At 44.6% G+C, this 24,761-nt stretch overlaps 2 protein-coding genes and 1 non-coding gene across 3 annotated transcripts; 1 reads left to right on the top strand and 2 right to left on the bottom strand.

The window, feature by feature from the left end:
* Nucleotides 1-2,892: 2,892 nt before the first annotated feature.
* On the bottom strand, nt 2,893-3,840 carry LOC103117131 (olfactory receptor 2V2-like). The gene has a single exon (XM_007527145.2). The coding sequence runs from the start codon at nt 3,838-3,840 to the stop codon at nt 2,893-2,895; it is 948 nt and encodes a 315-aa protein (XP_007527207.1).
* Nucleotides 3,841-9,752: 5,912 nt separating this feature from the next.
* LOC132540560 (U6 spliceosomal RNA) lies at nt 9,753-9,859 on the bottom strand. Its single transcript, XR_009551759.1, has one exon. It is a non-coding gene; the product is annotated as a U6 spliceosomal RNA (small nuclear RNA).
* Nucleotides 9,860-23,046: 13,187 nt separating this feature from the next.
* On the top strand, nt 23,047-24,003 carry LOC103117180 (olfactory receptor 2V1). The gene has a single exon (XM_007527191.3). The coding sequence runs from the start codon at nt 23,062-23,064 to the stop codon at nt 24,001-24,003; it is 942 nt and encodes a 313-aa protein (XP_007527253.2). The 5' UTR covers nt 23,047-23,061.
* The last annotated feature ends 758 nt before the right edge of the window (nt 24,004-24,761 follow it).

Here is a 24,761-nt window from a genome sequence, read left to right as displayed (position 1 = left end):
GTTGGGCACCTGGGTTGCTTCCAGGTTTTAGCTATTATGAATTGTGCTGCTATGAACACAGGAGTACACATAGTATTCTCTAATTCCATCCCAGGTGGTTCACTTCCTAACAAAGTCAACCTAGATATAGACCAGGTTCCAGGTGATAGAGCATATGTTCACAGGTATCCGTAAACTAGGGCAAATATATACGTGAAAGCAGAAGTACACTAGAGTTTGCAGTGAGTACCCCCCAACACTTCATCTCCACTATTCCAACCTTTGGGTCCATGATTCTTCAACAATTTGTTTGGCTTTGTATGTTAACTCTCTTTTCAGCCACCAGGTTCCAGATGCCATCAGGATGCCGGCCAGGCTTCCCTGGACTGAAGACCCCACCAATGCGTCCTGGAGCTCTTCTTCCCCAGAGACTCACCCTACTAGGGAAAGAGAGAGGCAGACTGGGAGTATGGATTGACCAGTCAATGCCCATGTTCAGCGGGGAAGCAATTACAGAAGCCAGACCTCCCACCTTCTGCAACCCACAATGACCCTGGGTCCATGCTCAGATAGAGAATGGGATAGAGAATGGGAAAGCTATTGGGAAGGGGATGGGATATGGAGATTGGGTGGCAGGAATTGTGTGGAGTTGTACCCTCCCCCATCCTATGATTTTGTTAACATCTCCTTTCTTAAATAAATAAATAAATAATAAAAAAGAACTTTGTAAACTTTCTTTTTTTCTTTTTCTCACCTGTAAGATTCTAAGACACTCATGTGAGGCTAATACTAGCAAAAGACATGATATAAACAGATGACCAGCGGTATATACATAAACACATAAGGAACATAGTTTGGTGCTAAGCACATAGTAGACTCAGGTCCAGGAAGTGACTCAGAGGGTACAGCATATGTCTTAATGTGCTTTAGGCCTTGGGTTCAATCCCCAGCTCTGTAAGACAGTCCCATGGATAGCACTCAGGGAGCTCCATGAATGATGGTGCAGTGGAGTGATGCTTTGGTGTCTCTCTCTCTCTCTTAGTAACTAAAGAATAGGGCTGGTGGAGACTTCCCTGGACAGACAACCCCACCAATATGTCCTGGAGCTCCGCTTCCCCAGAGCCCTTCACCACCAGGGAAGGAGAGAGACAGGCTGGGAGTATGGATCAACCTGTCAACGCCCATGTTCAGCGGGGAAGCAATTACAGAAGCCAGACCTTCCACCTTCTGCATCTCACAATGACCTTGGGTCCATACTCCCAGAGGGATAATGAATAGGAAAGCTAACAGGGGATGGGATGGGATACAGAGTTCTGGTGGTGGGAATTGTGTGGAGTTGTACCCCTCTTATCCTTTGGTCTAGTCAATGTTTCCTTTTTATAAATAAAAAATAAAAAAAAGAATAGGGCTGGTGGAATTACTGTCTTGGATAGTGTGCTGCTTTGACATGCATGTGACCCGAGTTCAAACTCGGTTCTCATTGCAATAAGGATACTTCAGTGCTATGGTCTCTTTCACTCTTCCTCTCTGCCTCTGTCTAAAACAATAACAACAACAACAACAAACTAAAAAATATACTATAGAATAAATAATAGGCCAGGGAGGATACTCAGCAGAATTGTTCATGTGAAGGGGAGTCGGGTGGTAGCGCAGTGGGTTAAGGGTATGTGGCACAAAGCACAAGGACCAACCTGCGGATCCCGGTTCAAGTCCCTTGCTCCCCACCTCAGGGGAGTCACTTCACAGGCAGTGAAGCAGGTCTGCAGGTGTCTATATTTCTCTTCCCCTCCCCTCTCTATTTCTCTCTGTCCTGTCCAACAATGATGACATCAATAACAACAACAATAATAGCTACAAAAATTAAAAAAACAGAATTGTTCATGTGAAATCCCTGGCTAATTCCATGGTACAGCAATAGAATCACAAACACATTTAGCGAGTTAGGTGCATCCTCTGATAGAGTGATTCCAGTTTAAATTAATACATGGTAGCAGTCCCTCACTGCATTTCTTTAAATAGTGCTATAGTTTATAAGGTCCTACATTTAATTTAACTTAATATTTTTAATTTGCTTTCCCCCTTTTGTTGCCCTTGTTTTATTGTTGTTGTAGTTATTATTGTTGTTATTCTTGATGTCATCATTGTTGAATAGGACAGAGAGAAATGGAGAGAGGAGGGGAAGACAGAGAGGGGGAGAGAAAGACAGACATCTGCAGACCTGCTTCACCACTTGTGAAGCGACTCCTCTGCAGGTGGGGGGCTGGGGGGCTCAAACACGGGGCTCCAATCAGGATCCTTCTGCCGGTCCTTGAGCTTGGCACCATAAGCGCTTAACCCACTGTACCACCGTCCGACCCCCCCCCCACATTCTATTTTAGTGTATTCTTTTATCAAGATTAAAAAAAAATTGGGTAGACCTGGGTCCATGCTCCCCAAGGGATAGAGAATGGAAAAGCTCTCAGGGGAGGGGGTGGGATATGGAGATTGGGTGGTGGGAATTGTGTGGAGTTGTACCCCTCCTACCCTATGGTTTTGTTAATTAATCCTTTCTTAAATAAAAAAAAAATTGGGTAGAGACAGTGAGAAATTGAGAGGGAAGTGGCCCACACAGCTGCAGCACTATTCTACCACTTGGGAAGTTTCTCCCATGCAGGTGGGAACCCTGAATCCTTGCACACTGAATGTGAACGTGTGCACTTAACCAGGTGTATCGCCGTCTCAGCCTGTACTGTATTTTACAATTAGTCCGTGAAAGATAGGGGAAGAGCTAGTTTTTCAGTCAAGTCAAAGAGTTGATTGAAGTCTCAAAGACTTCCCCATCTCAGTGAGTAAATTGAGACTGACATGGAGACTATTAACTCAGCAACAGTGGACCACAAAGTGGCAGCACTGAGCAGAAAGTTTCCTGGCCCCTCAGTGCTGGCTGCTAACCCTGCAATGTTCCATTGTCCTCCTCAGAGCTCCCATCACTTCCCGGTTCCTCAAGCTATAAATGAGGGGATTAAGCATGGGAGTAAGGAGTATATAGAAGATAGAGACCACCTTGTCATGACTTGGGGTCCGGTAGCGCCTGGGCCTCAGGTAGATGAACATGGCTGCCCCATAGAAGAGTGATACAGCCGTCAGGTGAGAGGAACAGGTGGCCAGAGCCTTTTTACCTGCCTGAGCAGAACGCATATGGAGCACAACCTTCAGGATTCGAGCATAGGAGGCCACAATGATGGAGAAGGGCAGGAGCAGCATGAAGACACAGCAAACAAATATCACATTCTCAAAAATGAATGTGTCTATACAGGCCAGCTTCAATAAGGATAGCATCTCACAAAAGAAGTGGTTCACTTCCCTCAGACCACAGTAGGGGAAGGTCATTACTACTACCATTTGGATCACACCATCTATTACTCCAAACGCCCAGGAGCTCCCGACAATCTGGAGACAGAGCCTGTGACTCATGAGGATGGGATAGTGAAGTGGGTGGCCAATGGCTACGTAGCGATCATAAGCCATGAGTCCCAGCAAGAGCCCCTCAGACCCTACAAGACAGACAAAAAGGCCAATTTGTACTCCACAACCCACAAAGGAGATGGACTTCCGGCCAGACAGGAAGTTGACCGCCATCTTGGGTACATTGGTACAGACCAACATGAGGTCCATGAGGGAGAGCTGACTGAGGAAGAAGTACATGGGTGTATGAAGTCGAGAATCTGTGTAGATGAGGAAGATGAGGAGAACATTCCCACAGAGGGCCACTGTGAAGACCATCATGACCACAGAGAAGAGGACAACGTCAGTCTGGCTATTGGAAAAGATTCCCAAGAGGATGAAGTCATCTGTGGATGATTGGTTCCACCATATTTCCATGGCTTGGTTGATATTTCTACCCCACCTGGACACAAACAAACAAACAAACAAAAACCCAAAACACACTTCACTGATATTTGCATTTCACATTGCTAGTCAGTCAGTTTTGGTTTTTTTTTTTTTGTAACTTATAAGCACTTAAGAATATAAGCTTTGGGACATGATCACTTTCATATTCCCACCTAATAGGAGAAGGAATCCTTCCAGCTTAAGGTATAGGACCACATGCCCATATTATTATGTATCCTTACCAAGAAGAAGAGAAAGAGGTTTTTGTATCATAGAACCACTAAGCAAACAAAATCTTGCTTTTTCATGTGACATTGTCTTTTATGAGGTAACAAGGACTTGACAAAGTCTTTGTAACAGGACTTGAACACCTCAGTTCAAGATCTGATATATAGATGTTTTAGAAATGGGTGTGGGGGGGTGGAGTATACAGTATAATGGTTATGCAAAGAGACTTCCATGTCTGAGGTTCCAAAGTCTCAGTTTCAATCCCCCTGCACCAGCATAAACCAGAGTTGAGCAGAAAAAAGAAAAAAAGAAAAAAGGGAGGGGGATGGAAGAGAATAAACATGAGTTCTCTGTAGTGTATTTTTCTCAGTGTTTTGAGAGTTTTTTTTTTTTTTAAATCATGAGAGCCACCCTGTAATATTTATCACTAGATCAAGGAAGTGCTCTCAGAGCCCCACTTGAGAAGGCAGAGTTGAAATTGCATGCCATTGTTGTCAGTTACATCATAGGTGACAGGGAAGCACAAGGACAATGGGGAGAAGGCAATGATCTGGTGTCCAAATGTCCTTGGAACAATGAGGTCTCAGTTGTGCTGTGACTTTTAAAGCAATCCCAGAATCACCCTGCCTCAGCAGAAGATAAACTAAGCAAGCACAGGAAATAGCTACCCAGCCATCTGTGGCAGAAATCCAAGAGATTTATTCCTTTGTGTGCTTAACCAGGGGCAGCACAGCTCAGCTTCTCTGTAAAATCTCTCTGACTGATATCATGAACTTAGTTGTCTATACCATTCAGTCACTACTCTAACCAAGCTCCAAATATTTGATTTGGGTAATGTCAGTGCAAAGGAATTTCCTTTGATCTAGGTGCCAGATTTTATTCTAAATTCCTACTATGTAATGGAACAAGAACAATAGCCTGATTTTCTGTGGACAAAATATAAGTCAAATATGGAGAGAAAGAGCGAGAAAGATAGAAAGAAAGAGAGAGAGAGAGAGAGAGAGAGAGAGAATCAAAATTTCCTGTTGGTACTCACAGTATCTGAACCCAAGGTGAATGAAAAATACAAAATTAGAGGGAGTTGGGTGGTAGTGCAGCAGGTTAAGCGCAGGTGGCACAAAGCACAAGGACCGGAGTAAGGATCCCGGTTTGAGCCCCCGGCTTCCCACCTGCAGGGGAGTCGCTTCACAGAATGTGAAGCAGGTCTTCAGGTGTCTATCTTTCTCTCCCCCCTCTGTCTTCCCCTCCTCTCTCTGTTTCTCTTTGTCCTATCCAACAATGATGACAATAATAACCACAACAATGAAACAACAATGGCAGCAAAAGAGAATAAATAAATAAACAACAACAACAAAAATCCAAACAGCACTCTAGATAAAAGTGGCAGTTTTTATTTTATGAAAGTATTTTTTAAAAAATTATTTTCCCTTTTGTTGCCCTTGTTATTTTTCACTGTTGCAGTTATTATTGTTGTTGTTATTGATATCATTGTTGTTGGATAGGACAGAGAGAAATGGAGAGAGGAGAGGAAGACAGAGAGGAGGAGGGAAAGACAGACACCTGCAGACCTGTTTCACCACTTGTGAAGCGACATCCCTGCAGGTGGGGAGCCAGGGGCTCTACCCGGGATCCTTTTGCAGGTCTTTGCGCTTAACCAGGAGCACCACCACCTGGCCCCTATCTCCCCAGCTCATCTTCACCTCAACCTATTTTATGTGACTCTGAGAACTGGAGTGAATCGCTATCCACAGGAATAAAAGCCAGGATGCTTCAAGAATCAAGCGGGACTTTCATCAGCCAGCCACCATCACAGCCAGTTTGGGGGCCTTGGCCATAGCTGCCACTTCCTCACACAGGGCTCTTCCAGAGATGTCTCTCTCTCTGTATCTCTCTCCCTTCTCAGTTTTTCTGTCTGTCTCTATCCATTAAGTAACACACACACACACACACACACACACACACACACACACACACACACACACACAGAAAGAGAGAGAACAGAAGGTGAATCTCCATTCTCCACAAAACAAAACAAAACAAAACAAAACAATGAAGGAGAGAATAGGAGGAAGAGGAAAAGGTGATAAAAAGAAGTAGAGAGATAAAGCAAGAGGGACTGGAGAAAGACCCTCACTCACCTCCAAGTGAACATAAACCCAGCAGTTACCCTGCAGAGAAGCTTCTGGAATGGATTCACTTCACCCTCCTCCTTCTGTGTTTGCACTGGCAGGGTCAGAGAGGTCAGGCTGGAGTTCCCAGATCTCACCTTCCTCAGCCCCTGCCAACCTCCCAGTCAGGGTGTGGGCACTGTCATATAGATCACTCAGCTCAGACAGAAGCTGCCTCCTCTCACAAAGGAAAGAGAGAAGGAGACTGATCAAGGAGGTGGTGGTGGGCAGAAGGGGACAAAGCCAAAACCTGTGGACCCATGTCCACCCACCCACACCCACCCACCAGCCACAGTGCCCTCCCTGCCTCTCAGCCTGAGTGCTGCCTGTCTCCCACTGCCCATCAAGTACTTAACACAGAGCCTGAGGGAGGAGGTGCTGCCAACCACCCCAGGGGAGCCTACAAACTCCAGCCCTACAATAGGAGGTCCCCAGCTTGCAATTAAAGAGCATCCATCAGTGAGGGAGCTTGGGGACAAGACCAGAAGGGCCAGTGGGGACAGTGTGAGGGCACCTGGTAGTGGAAGATCCAGGGGAGTCAGGACACAAGGAGGGACAAGTTTCTTGGTGCACAAGAAACACAGACACACCCCACACCTCAACGCAGACACACCCCACACCTCCCCCAGGGAGCCCTCACTGTGTCCCCACCAGTGCCTTCCCCAGCCTCCCCCTGCAGCCTGTACCTGTCCTCCCCCACACCAGCCCTTCATCTTTTGAAGGTGCAGGATATACAGAACATGAGGTGGGGGCTGTGCTACATCAGAGGTGGAGACTGAGCACAGTCCTGCCCTGAGCACTTCCTGGCCCAGTGGAGGGGAAGAGCACCCCCCTTCAGGAGAGTCCATGGGTGTTGCTATGTTTCATATTGGTTTGTTCCCCTTCCCCCCAACTCTGAGAGAATTGGTTTGGCCCTTGCTAGTTTCACACCGCTCTTTCTCCCCGCCCCCTATGCTAAGGATGTCCAGAGTCCCAGCAGCAGCCGCAGAGGGAGAATGATGGAGAAGCACATGGTGTGGTGATTTGCCCGTTCGTGAATAAAGATTAAACTGCAGCTACTCAGCCCAGCCATGTGTCCGCGAGTCTCTCTCTACCACCGCGACGCTAACCCTGCCTACTGGAGCCCTGAACTTTAACAACACATGGGGCTGTCCGCCATTTCTGTGAGCTCAATGCCGTCCTTTGGGCTAAACTGTTACGCCCTAGAGCAATCTGTCCCCTAGTGTCATCACAAGTGGCTCTCCTTTCACTCTCCAGGTTGTAGGACAAATCGATGATGACTTTGGTGGGGAGAGGGGACTCTGTCCCTGGAAGCACGTTCATTCTCAAAATACTCAATTCATTGGAAACCAAGGGACCAGCCACATCACACATGTGTTTTTCCTTTTAATTCTTCAGTTTTATCCTACTGGTTTCATTTTTATTTTCCCAATAGCAAGAAAGTATGTTTTTCTACTTAGAAAAAATGGGTCTGGGTGATGGCACACCTGGTTGAGTGCACATGCTACAGTGCACAAGACCCCTGCTGGGGGAATGCTTTGCAAGTGGTGAAGCAGTGCTGCAGGTTTCTCTCTGTCTCTCCCTCTCTATCAACCCGTGTCCTATTGCTTTCATCTCTATGCAAAATAAATAAAATAAAGATAATAAAAAATTTTAGGGTGCCCAGTGGTAGTGCAGTGGATTAAATGCACATGGCACAAAGTGCAAATACTGACAAGTACTGCGTAAGGACCCTGGTTGGAGCCCCCGACTCCCCACCTGCAGGACGATCACAAGCAGTAAAGCAGGTCTGCAGGTGTCTGTCTCTGCCCCTCTCTGTCTTCCCCTTCTCTCTCAATTTCTCTCTGTTCTATCCACCACCAACAACAGCAATAACAACAACAATAATAATAGCAATAAGGGCAACAAAAATGGGGAAAAAATGACCTCTAGGAGCAGTGGATTCATAGTTCAAGTACTGAGCCCCAGTGGTAACCCTAGAAGCATAAATAAAATAAATAAATAAAATTAATTCTTGGGGGTGAGGTGGGGAGGAGGGGAACCTTCACTTAGAGATAGATACATAGACAAGAGATTAGGTCAGAGGGATTGGGGGAAAGGATTGAAGGGAGGAGAGGGGAAAACAAAGGAGGGGAAACCTGGGAACACCATGCTTTTGTGCTAGGCTCACCAATTTGGTTTTTGAAGAAATTCCCTACAATCATCTTATAGTCTCATGCCCTCTGCTCTCCCTCTCCCACTCACTGAGCTAGTCTGTTTCTCACTGTACCACCACGTTCTTGGGCAAATGATTCTGCTTTAACATTTTACCTGCTTTGTGTTGTCTTTTTCTATTGAAACTTAACTCACTCTACAAAGACCCATCTAGAGCTCATTCTTATTACTGCAACTCTCCATGCGTTCAATCCATGACCACATTCAACCTCTCTGAGCTCCTTCAAACCACTGTACAGCTGCCAATTCACTCTGTTCTGCCATGTGAAACCTGGTAGGTTACTGCTACTCTACTGGACTTATGGACTATGTAACGCATGGTGCTTGCAAACAAGAAACAGCTTTGCATTTAAGTAGGACCACCTTCACATTGAAGAGTAATTGATCCCAGAGTTCCTGGTTGGCTTCAGGCATACGTCTAATATGGTTTGCCTATTCAAGTCCCACTTCTAAGGCAGCGGTGATGCAACTTCATCCAAGTCAGAATCTAAGTCTCTCATCCAATTCAAAATATCTCTCGTTGCCTCTGTTTTGCTCAGGTCAAATGGGAATCAGGAACCACACTGTAGTAAAGAGGAAAAGCACTTGTCCTTTGACTCTTTCCTCTGATTTAATTTTTTTTTAATTAAAGATAGACCTGAATACTCTGGCTTATGGTGTTTGGTGTGGGGGATTGAACCTGGGACTTTAGAGCCTTAGGCATGAAAGTTTTTGTTTGTTGGGGGGAGTGGGTTCTTTTTTTCTTCCTTTCTTTTTTTTTTTTTTTTTTTTGCCAGAGCACTGGTCAGCTTTGACTTATGGTAGTGCTGGGGATTGAACCTGTAACTTTAGAACATCAGATATGAAAGCCGTTTGCATTACCATTATGCTATGTACTCCACTCTCTCTTGCTTTTTTCACTCTGAGTTCTAGGGATCTCTTTTCTTGTTTGTTGGGATGGGAAGAAGGATCTTGGATATGGGGCAATGGATCACCCTGTTAAGGACTATCCATCCATTAGTGTCCTCTAGACTGAGATGTCCAACATTCAGTATATAGTCTATGGATCAACAAATATATCTTTTAAAATTATCTTTATTTATTGGATAGAGACATCTAGAAATTGAGAGAGAAGGGGAGTGATAGAGAGGGAGAGAGACAAAGAGATACCTGCAACAATGCTTCACCACTCACAAAGCTTTCCTCCTGCAGGTGGAGACCAGAGGCTAGAACCCAGGTCCTTGCACATTGTAACATATGCACTCAACTGGTGTGTGCCACCACCCAGCCTCTCTCTTTCTCTCTCATTTTAATTTTGCTATGGAATATTTCAAGAATTTGTGTGTCATCCTTGCACAGGGCCCATGCTAATCTTCTGTGCATTGTTCCCATTTTAGTATATGTGCTGCTGCAATGAGCACTCAGCCAGTATGTGTATATGTCTGTAACCTATGTGTCTATCCAACTGTCTTTCTTCCTGTCTGTCTTGTTAGACATTTATCCGTATGTCTGTCATCACTCATCTCTCCATGTTGATAGATGCTGAATGCCTTCCTCACCTTCAGAGAAGTCAACAGTGACCATTTCTAACATGGGTGAACACTTCCTAGCTGCCGTCCTGTAACACTTCCTTCTTCTGTCCCTAACTCTTAGATTTCTGTCCTTTCACACAGATTATCTTCACACATGGGTTTTCCAAGAGGCCTGGTACTTCAATGTACTTCCTTTACAACGTCTTGACTCTGTCAGTAGCTGCCCATTGTTCTTCCTTTGTCAAAACCAACTGTGCCAGTTTCTCTCACAATTTAGGAATTCTCTAAGCACTACTTCTATATTCATCTACATCTGTAGTCTCCCTGGAAAACACATCCCAAGCTCGGCTCTCCCTGGAGATCTCTGTCTGGCTCAGCTCCATGGAACCAAGCCTGCAAGGGTTGTAGACAATGAGCATCCGCCCAGATCTGCAGGTGCCAGCCTCTTTCTCGGGACAGACTCAAGGCAGGGTTCTTTTGAGTGTCCTTTTACAGGTGGAGCAGAGAAGTGAAATATCAGCGTAATCAAGCAGAGTTAGGTGCGTTGATGCTGCTGCAGCATGGAGGTAAAGAAGGACCTCAGTATGAGGGTCTAGGAAGGAATGTGTTATAGGGTTGTATTGAACTGTTGTGCAAAGTAACTTCTAGCCTGTTATTTCGGGAATTTTCTGTCACTTCAAGGCAACCTTAACCATAAAGGACACATCAACTTCTGATGAGAAATGCAGTTTCCTATTCTGTTTGACAGTAGAAACTTTCCTGGGGGTCTTTGAATGATGAGTATCGCACTAGTCTCCTTAGAGTCCCACGGCAAGATAATAGGCTGCATGGCTTAAATCACAGGAACTTAAGTTTCTCAGAGTTTGAAGAACTGACTATTCTGAGACCAAGTTTCTGGCAGAGTTCAGTTTCTGGTGTGAACTCTCTCTCCTGACTTACAAATGGGCATTTTTGTCCTCACATGTTCTTTTGAGTAGTTACAGAGACAAAGACAAACTTTTGTACTAGGACACTCATCCTATTGGTCCAGGGCCCCAGCATTATATATGTGTACATCTTAATTACCTTCTTAGTCCAGCAAGACTCATACTGGGAGTTAGAGGTTCAACATGTGGAAATAGGGTAAGAGCTCACCAATATCCATTCCATGAAAGAGATCAATTATTTGAATATGTTTTTTACATAATAAAATCATTGTTTTATGTAGCTTAGCAAAATTGCATCAAAAAGAATATTTTCTACCATGATACTTTCTCATTTAAAATGAAGAAAGAATAAGTGGGGGAGAGAGTCAGGCAGTAGCGCAGCGGGCTAAGTGCATGTGGCGCAAAGCACAAAGACCAGAGTAAGGATCCCGGTTCAAGCCCCTGACTCCCCACCTGCAGGGGAGTCGCTCCACAGGTGGTGAAGCAGGTCTGCAGGTGTCTATCTTTCTCTCCCCTTCTCTGTCTTCCCCTCCTCTCTCCATTTCTCTCTGTCCTATGTAACAACGATGGATCAATAACAACAATAATAACTACAACAACAATAAGACAACAAGGGCAACAAAAAGGGGAAAAAAAAAGAATAAGTGGGGGAAACAGCATAGTGGTTGTACAAAAAGACTTTCAAGCTTGAATCCAGGTTCAAACACTTCCCTATCACCACCGTGACCATAAACCAAAGCTGAGCAAGAAGTACCCTGGTAAAAAAAAAAAAAACTGAAATAAAATAAAATAAAATAAAATAAAATAAAATAAAATAAATAAGCTCAAAGTTAAAAAAAGGTGACATAATACATACTAAAATCAAAATGTGGTTGAGGGAGATAGCATAATGGTTATGCAAACAGACTGTTATGCCTGAGATTCCAAAGTCAAATCCCACACCACCATAAACCAGAGCTGAATAGTGCTCTGGTAAAAAAAATATATAGAGGGAGTCATGAACGTGGTGCAAAGTGCAAGGACCAGCATAAGGATCCTGGTTCGAGCCCCCGGCTCCCCACCTGCAGGGGAGTCTCTTCACAGGTGGTGAAGCAGGTCTGCAGGTGTCTATCTTTCTCTCCCCCTCTTTGTCTTACCCTCCTCTCTCCATTTCTCTCTGACCTATCCAACAACGAACAACGTCAACAATGGGAATAATAATGACCACAACGAGGCTACAACAAGAAGGGCAACAAAGGGGGGAAAATGGCCTCCAGGAGCAGTGGATTCATGGTGCAGGCACCGAGCCCAGCAATAGCCCTGGAGAAAAAAAAAAAGAGTCAAAACACACTTAAGAATGCAACATACCAGTGAAATTCACATTGATGTTATTTGTTTGTTTTGCTTTGCCACCAGATTATCACTAGGGCTCAGAGCCTGTGCAGTGTCATTGTTCCTTGCAGCCCTCACCTCACTTTTGTCCCCTTTTTTGATAAAGGATGAGGAACAGAGAAATAGGGAGAACAAGAGTAGAGAGACATATGCTTCCCTGGTGCAGTGTACATAGTACCATACACAGGGGCCAGGCTCAAGCTCCTGGTTCTCATCTTCAGGGAGCCAAATTCATGTGTGTTGGAGTTGTGCTGCACGTGTCTCTCCCAAAGCCAAATCTGGATACTACAGAGAAAGAGGGCTAGGGCGTGGTGCACCTGGTTAAGCATACATAGTAAAGCACCCAAGGACTTGATTTCAAGCCCCTGGTTCCTACCTTCAGGGTGAAAGCTTCACAAATGATAAAGCTTGGATGCAAGTGTCTCTCTCCATCTCCCTTTCCACTCTCAACTTCTCTCTGTTGCTATCCAATAATGAATTAAGAAGAAAATTTGTGTGGTCCAGGAGGTGGCACAGTGGGTAAAGCTTTAGCCTCTCAACCATGAGGTTCCGAGTTCAATCCCTGGCAGCACATCTAACAAAGTGATAACTGGTTCTTTCTCTCTCCTCCTATCTTTCTCATTAATAAATAAATAAAGGCTTAAAAAGAAATAATTTTCATGCTTGAGGATCTGAGATTCCAGGCTTAATCCCTAGCACCATCATAAGTGACAGTCAGTACCCCAGTAGTAATAATAATAATAATAATAACAATAACATTAATAAATAATTAACAACTGGAACAACAGACTAACTTCTTTTCTTTTTTAAAAAATCCTTGTTTTTATATTTATTTTTCCCTTTTTGTTGTCCTTATTGTTTTTCGTTGTTGTTGTAGTTATTATTGTTGTTGCTGATGTCATCATTGTTAGGTAGGACAGAGAGAAATGGAGAGAGGAGGAGAAGACAGAGGGGGGAGAGAAAGATAGACACCTGCAGACCTGCTTCAACTCCTTTTGAAGCGACTCCCCTACTGGTGGGGAGCCGGGGGCTTGAACCGGGATCCTTACACCTGTCCTTGCACTTTGTGCCATGTGCGCTTAACCCGCTGCGCTACCGCCCGGCTTCCTTCTTTTTTCTTTTTTGATTTTCAGGAATTTTCAATTTTATTTGGGAAACGTCAGAGCATTCACATTTTAGGCAGAGAGAGAGAGTGAGAGAGTGAGAGAGAAAGAGAGAGATAGAGCAGAGCTCATACTCACATGATGACCTGGACAGAGAATGAGAGAAACCTACAGGTCTAGCTTTTAACATGTAAACCCCACCTCTACTTTTTTAAAAAATTGTTATTTATAAAATGGAAACAGTGATAAGACCATAGGATAAGAGGGGTACAACTCCACACAATTCCCACCACCAGAACTTCGTACTCCCTCCCCTCCCCTGATAGATTTCCTATTCTTTAACCTTCTGGGAGTATGGAACCAAGGTCATTGTGGGGTGCAGAAGGTGGAAGGTCTGGCTTCTGTAATTGCTTCCCTGCTGAACATGGGCGTTGGCAGGTCAATCAATACTCCCAACCTGTCTCTCTCTTTCCCTAGTATGGCGGGGCTTTGGGGAAGCAGGGCTCCAGGACATACTGGTGGGGTCGTCTGCCCTGCGAAGTCCAGTTGCAATCATGGTAGCACCTGGAACCTGGTGGCTGAAAAATAGTTAAGATAGAAAGCAGAGTAAATTGTTGACTAACCATGAACCTAAAGGCTGGAATGTTGAGGATGAAGATTTGGGGTTTCTGTTTTGGAAAAAGCTAGTAGGTCTATTTTAGGTATATTCCAAGGGTCCCTTGACCCAACTAGCTTTTGCCTGGGCCATACATCTAATATGCAAGTGACCTAAGTTATTGTCTGGGGTGGTGGTGGTGTCATAGTTCTTTTTTTTTTTTTTTAAAGTTTTCTTATATTTATCTTTTTTTAAATTTTATTTTTAATACCAGAGCACTGCTCAGCTCTGGCTTATGGTGGCACGGGGGAATTGAACCTGGGACTCTGGAGCCTCAGGCATGAGAGTCTCTTTGCATAACCATTATGCTATCTACCCTGCCCCAGATTAATTTCCATTAAGGAAAATGGCTTCATTGATGCCACGCCCCACTCAAATCTAGAACGATGGGTCTGACAGGGTCAGCACCCTAGAAAACTCTCCTCAAGGAAGAAGAATTCTGGGAGTGGGTCTTGGCATCCTGAGCAGATCTAAATTGGAAACTCTGATTATTGTTTTCATTATGTACATGGTAATGATGCCGTGTAATCGGGAATGAACAGTCCCTGTTCCCAGATTAGATACAGATGAACAGGAGATGAGGTGGACAAAGTTATGGGTCATCAAATACATAAAGTCTTAGGAAAAATTCTTAGTAATACTTACTCACCTCCTCTTATGAAATATGTTAAAACTCTACACAAAAATGTTAACTCTCTTTTCAGTCACCAGGTTCCAGGTGTCATCAGGATGCCGGCCAGACTTCCCTGGATTGAAGACCCCACCAATATGTCCTGGAGCTCAGCTTCCCCAGAGACCCACCCTACTAGGGAAAGAGAGAGGCAGACTGGGAGTATGGACCGACCAGTCAATGCCCATGTTCAGCGGGGAAGCAATTACAGAAGCCAGACCTTCTACCTTCTGCAACCCACAATGACCCTGGGTCCATGCTCCCAGAGGGATAGAGAATGGGAAAGCTATCGGGGGAGGGGGTGGGATATGGAGATTGGGCGGTGGGAATTGTGTGGAGTTGTACCCCTCCTACCCTATGGTTTTGTTAATTAATCCTTTCTTAAATAAAAAAAAAACTCTACACAAAATACTATCTGCTAAGCCTATTACTCAGAAATACATCACCCCATGAAGTACGACATTTCTGTGTAAAATCTCAAGGCCATCTAATCTAGAAATGAGCTTTACTTTCTGTTCCAGATATTGTTTATGTAAGACTGAAAGATATATAAACTCTCACTGGATGAATAAAAATGGAGCTCGGATTCACCCTCCAACAGATCTCCCTTGCGCCGACTCCTCACCCACCCAGTAGTCAGTCGCCTTCGGAGTTCCTTGATCCTTCCTGCTGCTCTTCCGCTGTAGCGGTCCGTCGCACATTGAAAGTTTGGATACAAGAAAAAGTAGTAGAATAAGAGAAGAAAGATGAGTGGTAAATGTTCTGTTAAGTCTTCCAAAGCCAACGTGCCTAATCTGGGTTGCCAGGTGGCCCTTCTTCCCCTCTGTCCCTGATCCTCTTGCCCCTCCCTCTAGGACTCCTCCATGGTGTGGTCCCCGAGCTGCAGCAGAGGAAGCAGACAAATTCAAAACTGCACAACAGAGATGCCTCAAAATATGCAGCTTTAGGGACCAAGTACATACTTGCTTAGTGGCCAAGTACATACCTTGCATGTGACAAGTCCTGGGTTTGATCCCCAGAGCTGCATCCAATAGCAGAGTGGTACTCTGGCCTGTCTTCTTTCTCAAATAAAAGGAAAATGAAATAGTTGGAAACATCAATTAAGGCTGTGACAATCATCTGGCAAGTGAATTGTACTGCACTGACCAGTGAGAAAACTGACTCTATTCTAGAGAGCATGAAGGTAAGAGGAGAGTAACCATGAAATACACCAGCTAGGAAGCTAGGTACTGGCACACTGGGTTGAGCATACATATTACCATGCACAAGGACCCAGGATCAAATCCCTAGTACCCACCGCAAGGGGAAAGCTTCATTATTGATAAAGCAGTGTTGCAGGCATCTCTTTTTCTCTCTCTCCCCTCTGTCTCCTCTGTCCATCTTTATCCAATAAAATATTAAATATAGAGGCCAGGCGGTGATGTACCTGGTTAAGCACTCACATTACACTGTGTAAAGACACAGAATCAAGCCCCTGGTCCCCACCTGTAGGGGGAAAACTTCATAAGTGGTGAAACAGGGCTGCAGGTATCTTTCTCCCTCTCTATCTCTCTCTCTCCTCTCAATTTCTCTGTCTCTATCAAATAATAAAAAAATAAATATTTTTAATATTTAAAAATATTCTTATATATAATCTAACTGGGACACTGGAGAGTATAAGGAGAGCCAGCCGTGATGACACTGGGGGACAGGCATAAGAGCTTAGCCCACAAGACTATCCCCAGCACACTGTGAAGACACTGACCTCATAAGAATGGTGGACAGTCTTGGATGGAGCTCCTGCCCCATGGACTCTCCTGAAGGGGCCGCTCTTCCCCTCCACTGGGCCAGGAAGTGCTCAGGGCAGGACTGTGCTCAGTCTCCATCTCTGAAGTAGCACAGCCCCCATCTCATGTTCTGTATATACTGGACCTTCAGGAGATGAGGGGCTAGTGTGGAGGAGGACAGGTGTGGGGTGCAGGCTGCAGGGAGAGACTGGGGCAGGCACTGGTGGGGACACAGTAAGGGAATCCTGGGGGAGGTGTGGGGTGTGTCTGTGTTGAGGTGTGGGGTGTGTCTGTGGGGTGTGTCTGTGTTGACGGCAGAACACCAAGAAACTTGTCCCTCCTTGTGTCCTGACTCTCCTGGACCTTCCCCTACCAGGTGCCCTCACACTGTCCCCACTGGCCCTTCTGGTCTTGTCCCCAAGCTCCCTCACTGATGGATGCTCTTTAATTGCAAGCTGGGGACCTCCTATTGTAGGGCTGGAGTTTGTAGGCTCCCCTGGGGTGGTTGGCAGCACTTCCTCCCTCAGGCTCTGTGTTAAGTACTTGATGGGCAGTGGGAGACAGGCAGCACTCAGGCTGAGAGGCAGGGAGGGCACTGTGGCTGGTGGGTGGGTGTGGGTGGGTGGACATGGGTCCACAGGTTTTGGCTTTGTCCCCTTCTGCCCACCACCACCTCCTTGATCAGTCTCCTTCTCTCTTTCCTTTGTGAGAGGAGGCAGCTTCTGTCTGAGCTGAGTGTCTGTATGACAGTGCCCACACCCTGACTGGGAGGTTGGCAGGGGCTGAGGAAGGTGAGATCTGGGGGCTCCAGCCTGGTCCCTCTGGTCCCAGTGCAAACACAGAAGGAGGAGGGTGAAGTGAATCCATTCCAGAAGCTTCTCTGCAGGGTAACTGCTGGGTTTATGTTCACTCGGAGGTGAGTGAGGGTCTTTGTCCTATTACCTGCCTTCTCTCTTCTCTATAGTTTTGATTAGCTATTGCTGCTTCATTTCTCCCCTTCAATTTGTTTATCAGCGTTTACTCTCCTATTCTGTCTTCTAATAAGGTTTTATTCTTTAGGTAGGGAAAAAGGAACATCACCTTCTAAATTTGTTTTTGCACCTCCTCCTCCTTCTCCTCTGAATGTTTACTTCCTTTTTTTTTTTTTTTTACTGTCTCAATGACCCTTTCCTTCCCTCTTTCCTTCTGTCTCTTTGCAGGGGTGGGGGTGCTCAACGATGGGCTCCTGGGGTTTAAGAGCATGAAAACAGTCAGCCAAAGGATGAGTGGGAGGACTTGAGGGTGAAGGGGCAGCAAGGTAGGAGCTAATACAGGTCATGGAGCCACCTCCACCCAGAAAAAATATAGTGAAGGTAGTTTTTTTTTTTTTTTTTTGCCTTCTTTTAAGGTGTCTTTTTTTTTTTTTTTTTTTAAAGAGAAGAACAAAGAAGCCATTAACTGAGCTCCCAGACAAGTGAATGAAGTCAGAAGGCAGGCAATGAGCCTGTAAAGTGGGAATAAGCACATGAGTTTGCTTGCACAAAACAATCAGCCCTTTAGCAACTTTTTAATGTAGGATGTATATCAGATACTGTTTTAATGTAGGATATATATCAGATACTGTTTTAATGTAGGATATATATCAGATACTGTTTTAGGAGCCAGGGGCTCCCTGCTGAGCACAAGTGACATCCAAAATGACGGAATCCAATTGGGACAGAGGAAAGCAGATTCATATGAATTAGAGAGAGCCTTCCTGGCAGTGGTGAGTGATCTATGGAACATAAGGCAGGAAAGGCTGTGGGAGAGCAAAGGATTTCAAATGTGCACAGCCCCTAAAGGATAAGTCATTCAGAAAGTGAGGAAGGGATAAAGGGACAGTGAAGAGAACCTCCGGGAAGAAGAGCCTTGTGTGAGGAGGTAGTGACTAGAGTCAAGGCTCCCAGGAAGGAGAACTGAGGGGGTGATGAGGTTGGCTAATGAAAGTCCTGCTTGATTCTCCTCCTTCTCCTCCTCCTCCTCTTCCTTCTCTTTCTTCTTCTTTTTGCTGCACTGGAAAGGGGGTTTATATGCTTTTATTTCTACTGCTCCAGGCCATTTTTTCATTTTAATTTCAGATAGAGAAAAGGAGGGAGAGAGGGAGGGAAGGAGGGATAGAGAGAGAAGGAGAGAGGGAGGGAGAGAGACAGAGGCAGGCTGAGGACATAGCATAATGGTTATGCAAAGACTTTCATACCTGTTTCAGGTCCCAGATTCAGTTTCATCACCACCGTAAGCCAGAGCTGAGCAGTTTCTGGTTACATAAATTAATTAAAAGGAGAGAGAGAGAGAGAGAGAGTGAGAGAGAGAGAGAAAGAGAGAACTCCACTGCTTTACTTTCCATAGAACTTCCCGTTGCAAAATTTCTGCTATGAGGTCTGGTTTATTTTTGCCAGTTGGGCAATTGTAGGACCCATATGGCCAAAGTGGTCCCAGAAGACTGCAGGAATAGTGATTAGCTCTTGTCACCTGGGGACTTCCTCCTGGGCATGGTTTAGATGAGCTCCCCTCTTAGGGATACAGCTCACATAGTGTGTCCTGGTTTTGGATCAGAGCAGACACCTCTGTTTTTGGTGGAAATTACTTTGCATCTGACCCAAAGAGCAAGACCTATGGAACCACTTCATCGTGGTTTGGTAAAGAGATAGTGTGGACTCGAACACTTCCCCCACCATCTTCTGTACATTCTTGTCTCATGTAAACATCTGAAGACGTTTCTCTCGTTGTCACTGGGTATCTTTCTTAGAAAGGAATCTACTGAATAGCTCTGGGATCTTAGGACTTTTAAATCAAGAGTAAGGACTTTTGAAATGACAGAGGGGAAACTTGCAGAAAATGGGATTTGCAACTACCAGCCAATTCATGGGATTCCTGAACACATGTGTGCTAAATTTATACTGTGAACCAGGCAGCTGATCTCATGGTGAATAATACATAGTGCTTACGTGGTCTCTGTCTGTCCAGATATGGTTGAGAAGAGTAGAAATTGTAAGCACGTGTGTTTCAAGAGATGTTAAGTTTCAGAGTCCACAGGCAGACCCACTACACCAGCCCGGCAGTCTGAGACATTTAAGTTTCATGGGAAAAACAAGAGCAAGGGAAAACTAAAGGGTCTAAGATACGGTTATAATACGGCTTTCAGAGAGCCATCACTGAGGAGGTGATGACTGCAAGACAAATAGATCAGAGTAATAGTTTACAGGGAGAAGCATCTGCTTTTGTTCACACAAAGTGGTTTATATGAACCACAAATGCCTTCCATCAGTATTAGAGAAAACTCGACCCCAGCTCCTCAAATATGGTAACATGTATGCTCTGAGGGTGAGCCACCTGCCAGCTCCCCAGTAAGTCTGTCTCCAGATTAAAATGCCAGGGGCATGAGGATCTGCAGCCCAAGAGGTGTCACTGGCGGCATAACCCTGAACTTGAATGCATGAAGTCCCGGTTTCAACCTGTAGCATCAGGTGTGCCTGAGTGATATTCTGGTGCTCTCTATGTATCTCATGTTCAGTATGTAAAGAAATATTTAATCCCTAATGTTTATTTTAATAAACAACTTTGATACATATTTAAAATATTTATTTATTTATTCCCTTTTGTTGCCCTAGTTGTTTTATTGTTGTAGTCTTTGTTGGATAGGACAGAGAGAAATGGAGAGAGGAGGGGAAGACAGAGAGGGGGAGAGAGAGATAGACACCTGCAGACCTGCTTCACCGCTTGTGAAACGACTCTCCTGCAGGTGGGGAGCCAGGGGCTTGAACTGGGATCCTTAAGCTGGTCCTTGTGCTTTGCGCCACGTGTGCTTAACTCGCTACACTACTACCCGACTCCCTCCCTAATGTTTTTTTAATTGTTGCTTCTTCTCTGATATTATTGACAAATCCATAGATGATGGAGAACAGTGTGGCTTGGCTGAGCAATCCTCAACTTGCCAAAATCACCTCCTCTCAAATGCCACCTCATTGTACCACCTCTGCAGCAGAGCCCAGGTGAGCTGCCAGGATACAGATGTGTGAGCATCACTCTGCCATCTCAAAAGTGACATCCTCAGATTCAAAAGTCATTTCCGGTTAAGTGTTTGTCTGCGCTTCTTTGTTTAAGACAGCTGGTTTGTGAAGCAGCAGAATGTCTCAGCCTCAATACATTTCAGCTAGAACTGAGGTTACTGTTTAAAGGCTAATTTTTCTTTCCCCTTTGGAAAGCAGATTAAATAATTTGTGGGATCTTGAGTATTCTGTGTCTACTGCTTCAAGATAATCACTCATTTTGCCTCTGTGTCTGAATTAAAGTTAGACTGATCACATGGTGCTTAATTTAATTTTCTACAATGATGTTATATCAGAGAAGAAACAACAATTAAAAAACATTAGGGATAGTCAGGCAGTAGCGCAGCGGGTTAAGCGCAGGTGGTGCAAAACACAAGGACTGCATAGGGATCCCAGTCCGAGTCCCTGGCTCCCCACCTGCGGGGGTGTTGTTTCACAGGTGGTGAAGCAGGTCTGCAGGTGTTTGTCTCTCTCTCCCCCTCTCTGTCTTTCCCTCCTCTCTCCATTTCAATCTGTCCTATCCAACAACGATGACATTAATAACAACAATAATAACTACAACAATAAAACAAGGGCAACAAAAGGGAATACATACATAAATTAAAAAAACATTAGGGATTAAATATTTCTTTACATACTGAACATGAGATACATAGATAGAACATCACTCAGGCACACCTGATGCTACAGGTTGAAATTGGGATCTCATGCATTCAAGTTCAGGGTTATGCCGCCAGTGACACCTCTTAGGCTGCAGCTCCCCATGCCCCTGGCATTTTAATCTGGAGACAGACTTACTGGGGAGCTGGCAGGTGGCTCACCCTCAGAGCATACATGTTACCATATTTGAAGACCTGGGTTCGAGTCTCAGACCACCATATTGATTAAGCCTATAGAGGGTTATCTTTATGAGTAGTGCGATGATGTCTCTCCTCTCTGTCTTTTTTCTTTCTTTCTTTTTTAAAAAAAGATTTTATTTATTTATTAATGAGAAAGATAGGGGAGGGAGAGAGAGAAAGAGAGAGAGAGAGAGAACCGGGTAGTACTCTGGTAAATGTGCTGCTGGGGATTGAACTCAGGGCCTCATGCTTGAGAGTCTAGTGCCTTAGCCACTATGCCACCTCCTGGACCACTCTTTTTATTTATTTATTTATTATTATTTTTTTATCCTTTCTATTTTTCTTTGTCTCTCATCCTTCGTCTAGAAAAAAGAAAAATAAACCTGCTAGGTGAGATGGAATCTTACAGACACTGAATCCCAGTGACAACCCTGATGGAAAAAATATAGACTTACTCTTTCTACATGATTATCTTCCTAGATAGTGTAATTGTAATCTACATTTAAATTCTATTTAACCCCCCAGTCCCCTGCAGGGGGAAAGCTTTGGAAGTGGTGAAGCAGTACTGCAGGTGTCTCTCTGTCTCTCTTCCTCTCTATCTCTTTCTATCCTCTTAATTTCTGGCTGTCTCTATCCAATAAATAAATATAATAAAAATTCTATTTAAAATGGGAAATTGTGTTAACTTTATGATTGTTTCATGTCCTAATAAGAATGATACAATCAAAACTTTTCTTTGCAACTTAACTTTATTTTGTATGGCTTAATATTAGTATAAAGTTTGCCTTTTAGATTTTTTATTTTTTTGTATTTAATGGGAAGATATCCAGGGAAAAAAGGGAGGTTGGCATGTGACATCTGAAACTGGGGAGAGAGAGATTCATGGCATTCCAGTGAGATGAAAAGCAAATACCACAAGTGAGGGTGTGTCTCAGTGTGTATTATGTAGTCCTACGTGTGCCACTGCCAGTGTTCGGGTTTTGATATCTTGCCTCCACTGAATTTTTTTTTTGCAATGCATGTAAATTATCTATTGGGCATAAAAATTTTCCAGTTCGGGAGTCGGGCTGTAGCGCAGTGGGTTAAGTGCAGGTGGCGCAAAGCACAAGGACCGGCATAAGGATCCCGGTTCGAACCCCGGCTCCCCACCTGCAGGGGAGTCGCTTCACAGGCGGTGAAGCAGGTCTGCAGGTGTCTGTCTTTCTCTCCTCCTCTCTGTCTTCCCCTCCTCTCTCCATTTCTCTCTGTCCTATGCAACAACGATGACATCAATAACTACAACAATAAAACAACAAGGGCAACAAAAGGGAATAAATTAAAAAAATAAATATATAAAAAAATTTTCCAGTTCCTATTAAATAGAGTTTACTTAGTCATCATGTAATCCCAGCTTAAGAGAAAGTCAGTGTGATCTGAGTAAGCCAAGATTTTATCTGCTGATGGAGGATTATCTAATGTAACACATAAAACATTTCAGCATCTTAGTAAACATACAAATACTGATATGTAGCCCAGATCTGAGCTAACATAGATCCTACCTCTAGTGTCATGGAAATGTGAAAGAGTTTATGCTGTTGTGCTTTGAAGCATTACAAAGGAAATAATTGACTGAAGAATTCATAAGACTGTAACACATAACACTTAATTTCAGAATTTTTCTGTGTCCCCAGGTGGCTGTGAAGAACTTAGCCAAAGGGATGTGGTTCAACCAGTCATCTATAGATGGCTTCATCCTCCTGGGTATCTTTTCACATAGCCAGACTGACCTTGTCCTCTTCTCTGTGGTCATGATAGTCTTTACAGTGGCCCTCTGTGGGAATGTTCTCCTCATCTTCCTCATCTACATAGATTCTCGGCTTCATACACCCATGTACTTCTTCCTTAGTCAGCTCTCCCTCATGGACCTCATGTTGGTTTGTAACATTGTACCCAAGATGGCGGTCAACTTCCTGTCTAGCAGGAAGTCCATCTCCTTTGTGGGTTGTGGCATACAAATTGGCTTTTTTGTGTCCCTTGTGGGGTCTGAGGGGCTCTTGCTGGGACTCATGGCTTATGATCGCTATGTGGCTATTAGTCGTCCACTTCACTATCCCATCCTCGTGAGTCAGAAAGTCTGTCTCCAGATTGCTGGGAGCTCTTGGGCCTTTGGGATACTAGATGGAGTGATCCAGATGGTGGCAGCTATGAGCTTACCTTACTGTGGCTCCAGGAAATTGGATCACTTCTTCTGTGAAGTGCCAGCTCTACTGAAGCTGGCCTGTGCAGACACATCCCTTTTTGACACCCTGCTCTTTTCTTGCTGTGTCTTCATGCTGCTCCTGCCCTTCTCCATCATTGTGGCCTCTTATGCTCGAATTCTGGGGACTGTGCTCCGTATGCGTTCTGCTCAGGCCCAGAAAAAGGCTCTGACTACCTGCTCTTCCCACCTGATGGCTGTGTCTCTTTTCTATGGGGCAGCCATGTTCATTTACTTGAGGCCTACACGCTACCGAACCCCGAGCCATGACAAGGTGGTCTCTATCTTTTACACGGTTCTTACTCCTATGCTCAACCCCCTCATTTATAGCTTGAGGAACCGGGAAGTGATGGGGGCCCTGAAGAAAGGGTTGGAGAGCTGCAGGGTTGGCAGCCAGCGCTGAAGAGCCAGGATATCTTGTGTCTGGTACTGCCACCATGTAACACACTGCTGCCAGTTAATCTCCATGTCAGCTGCCTCATTGCAAGGACTGTGACAACTACAGGGTTGGGAAGTCTCTACAAGTACTAGAGCAAACTGTTTAACTCAGTAGAAAACAACAACAACAAACAACAACAACACGCTATCTTTCACAGACTGGTTCTTTTGTAAAATTTGTTAAAAATGGAACATAGTGGGGGGCCAGGTGGTGGTACAACTGGTTAAGAGCACACATTACATGTTATGCATGTGGAAACTATTGTATTGACTGTCAAATGTAAAACCTTAATTCCCCAATAAAGAAATTTTTTAAAAAAGAGCACACATTACAGTGCAGAAGGGTCCAGGTTCAAGCCCCGGTCCCTACCTGCAGGGGGAAAGCTTCAGGAGTGGTGAAGCAGGGCTGCAGGTGTCTCTCTCTCTCTCTCTCTCTCTCTATCTCCCCATCCCTTCTCAGTTTTTCCCTGTCTCTATCCAATCATAAATAAATTACAAAAAATGGAACATAAGACTGTTATTTTAATTTTTTTATTTATAAAAAGGAAACATTGACAAAACCATAGGATAAGAGGGGTACAACTTCACACAGTTCCCACCACCAGAACTATGTATCCCATCCCCTCCCCTGATAGCTTTCCTATTCTTTAACCTTCTAGGAGTATGGACCCAAGATCCTCGTGGGATGCAGAAGGTGGAAGGTCTGGCTTCTGTAATTGCTTC

This window comes from Erinaceus europaeus, chromosome 9, assembly GCF_950295315.1.
Source record: "Erinaceus europaeus chromosome 9, mEriEur2.1, whole genome shotgun sequence".
In the NCBI taxonomy this organism is placed as follows: Eukaryota; Metazoa; Chordata; class Mammalia; order Eulipotyphla; family Erinaceidae; genus Erinaceus; species Erinaceus europaeus.
This window is presented reverse-complemented; position numbering and strand designations above follow the sequence as displayed.

What these genes read in the sequence shown, in the direction of transcription:
- LOC103117131 (XM_007527145.2), bottom strand. Translation starts at nt 3,840, where the DNA reads ATGGAAATATGGTGGAACCAATCATCCACAGATGACTTCATCCTCTTG.
- LOC103117180 (XM_007527191.3), top strand. Translation starts at nt 23,062, where the DNA reads ATGTGGTTCAACCAGTCATCTATAGATGGCTTCATCCTCCTGGGTATC.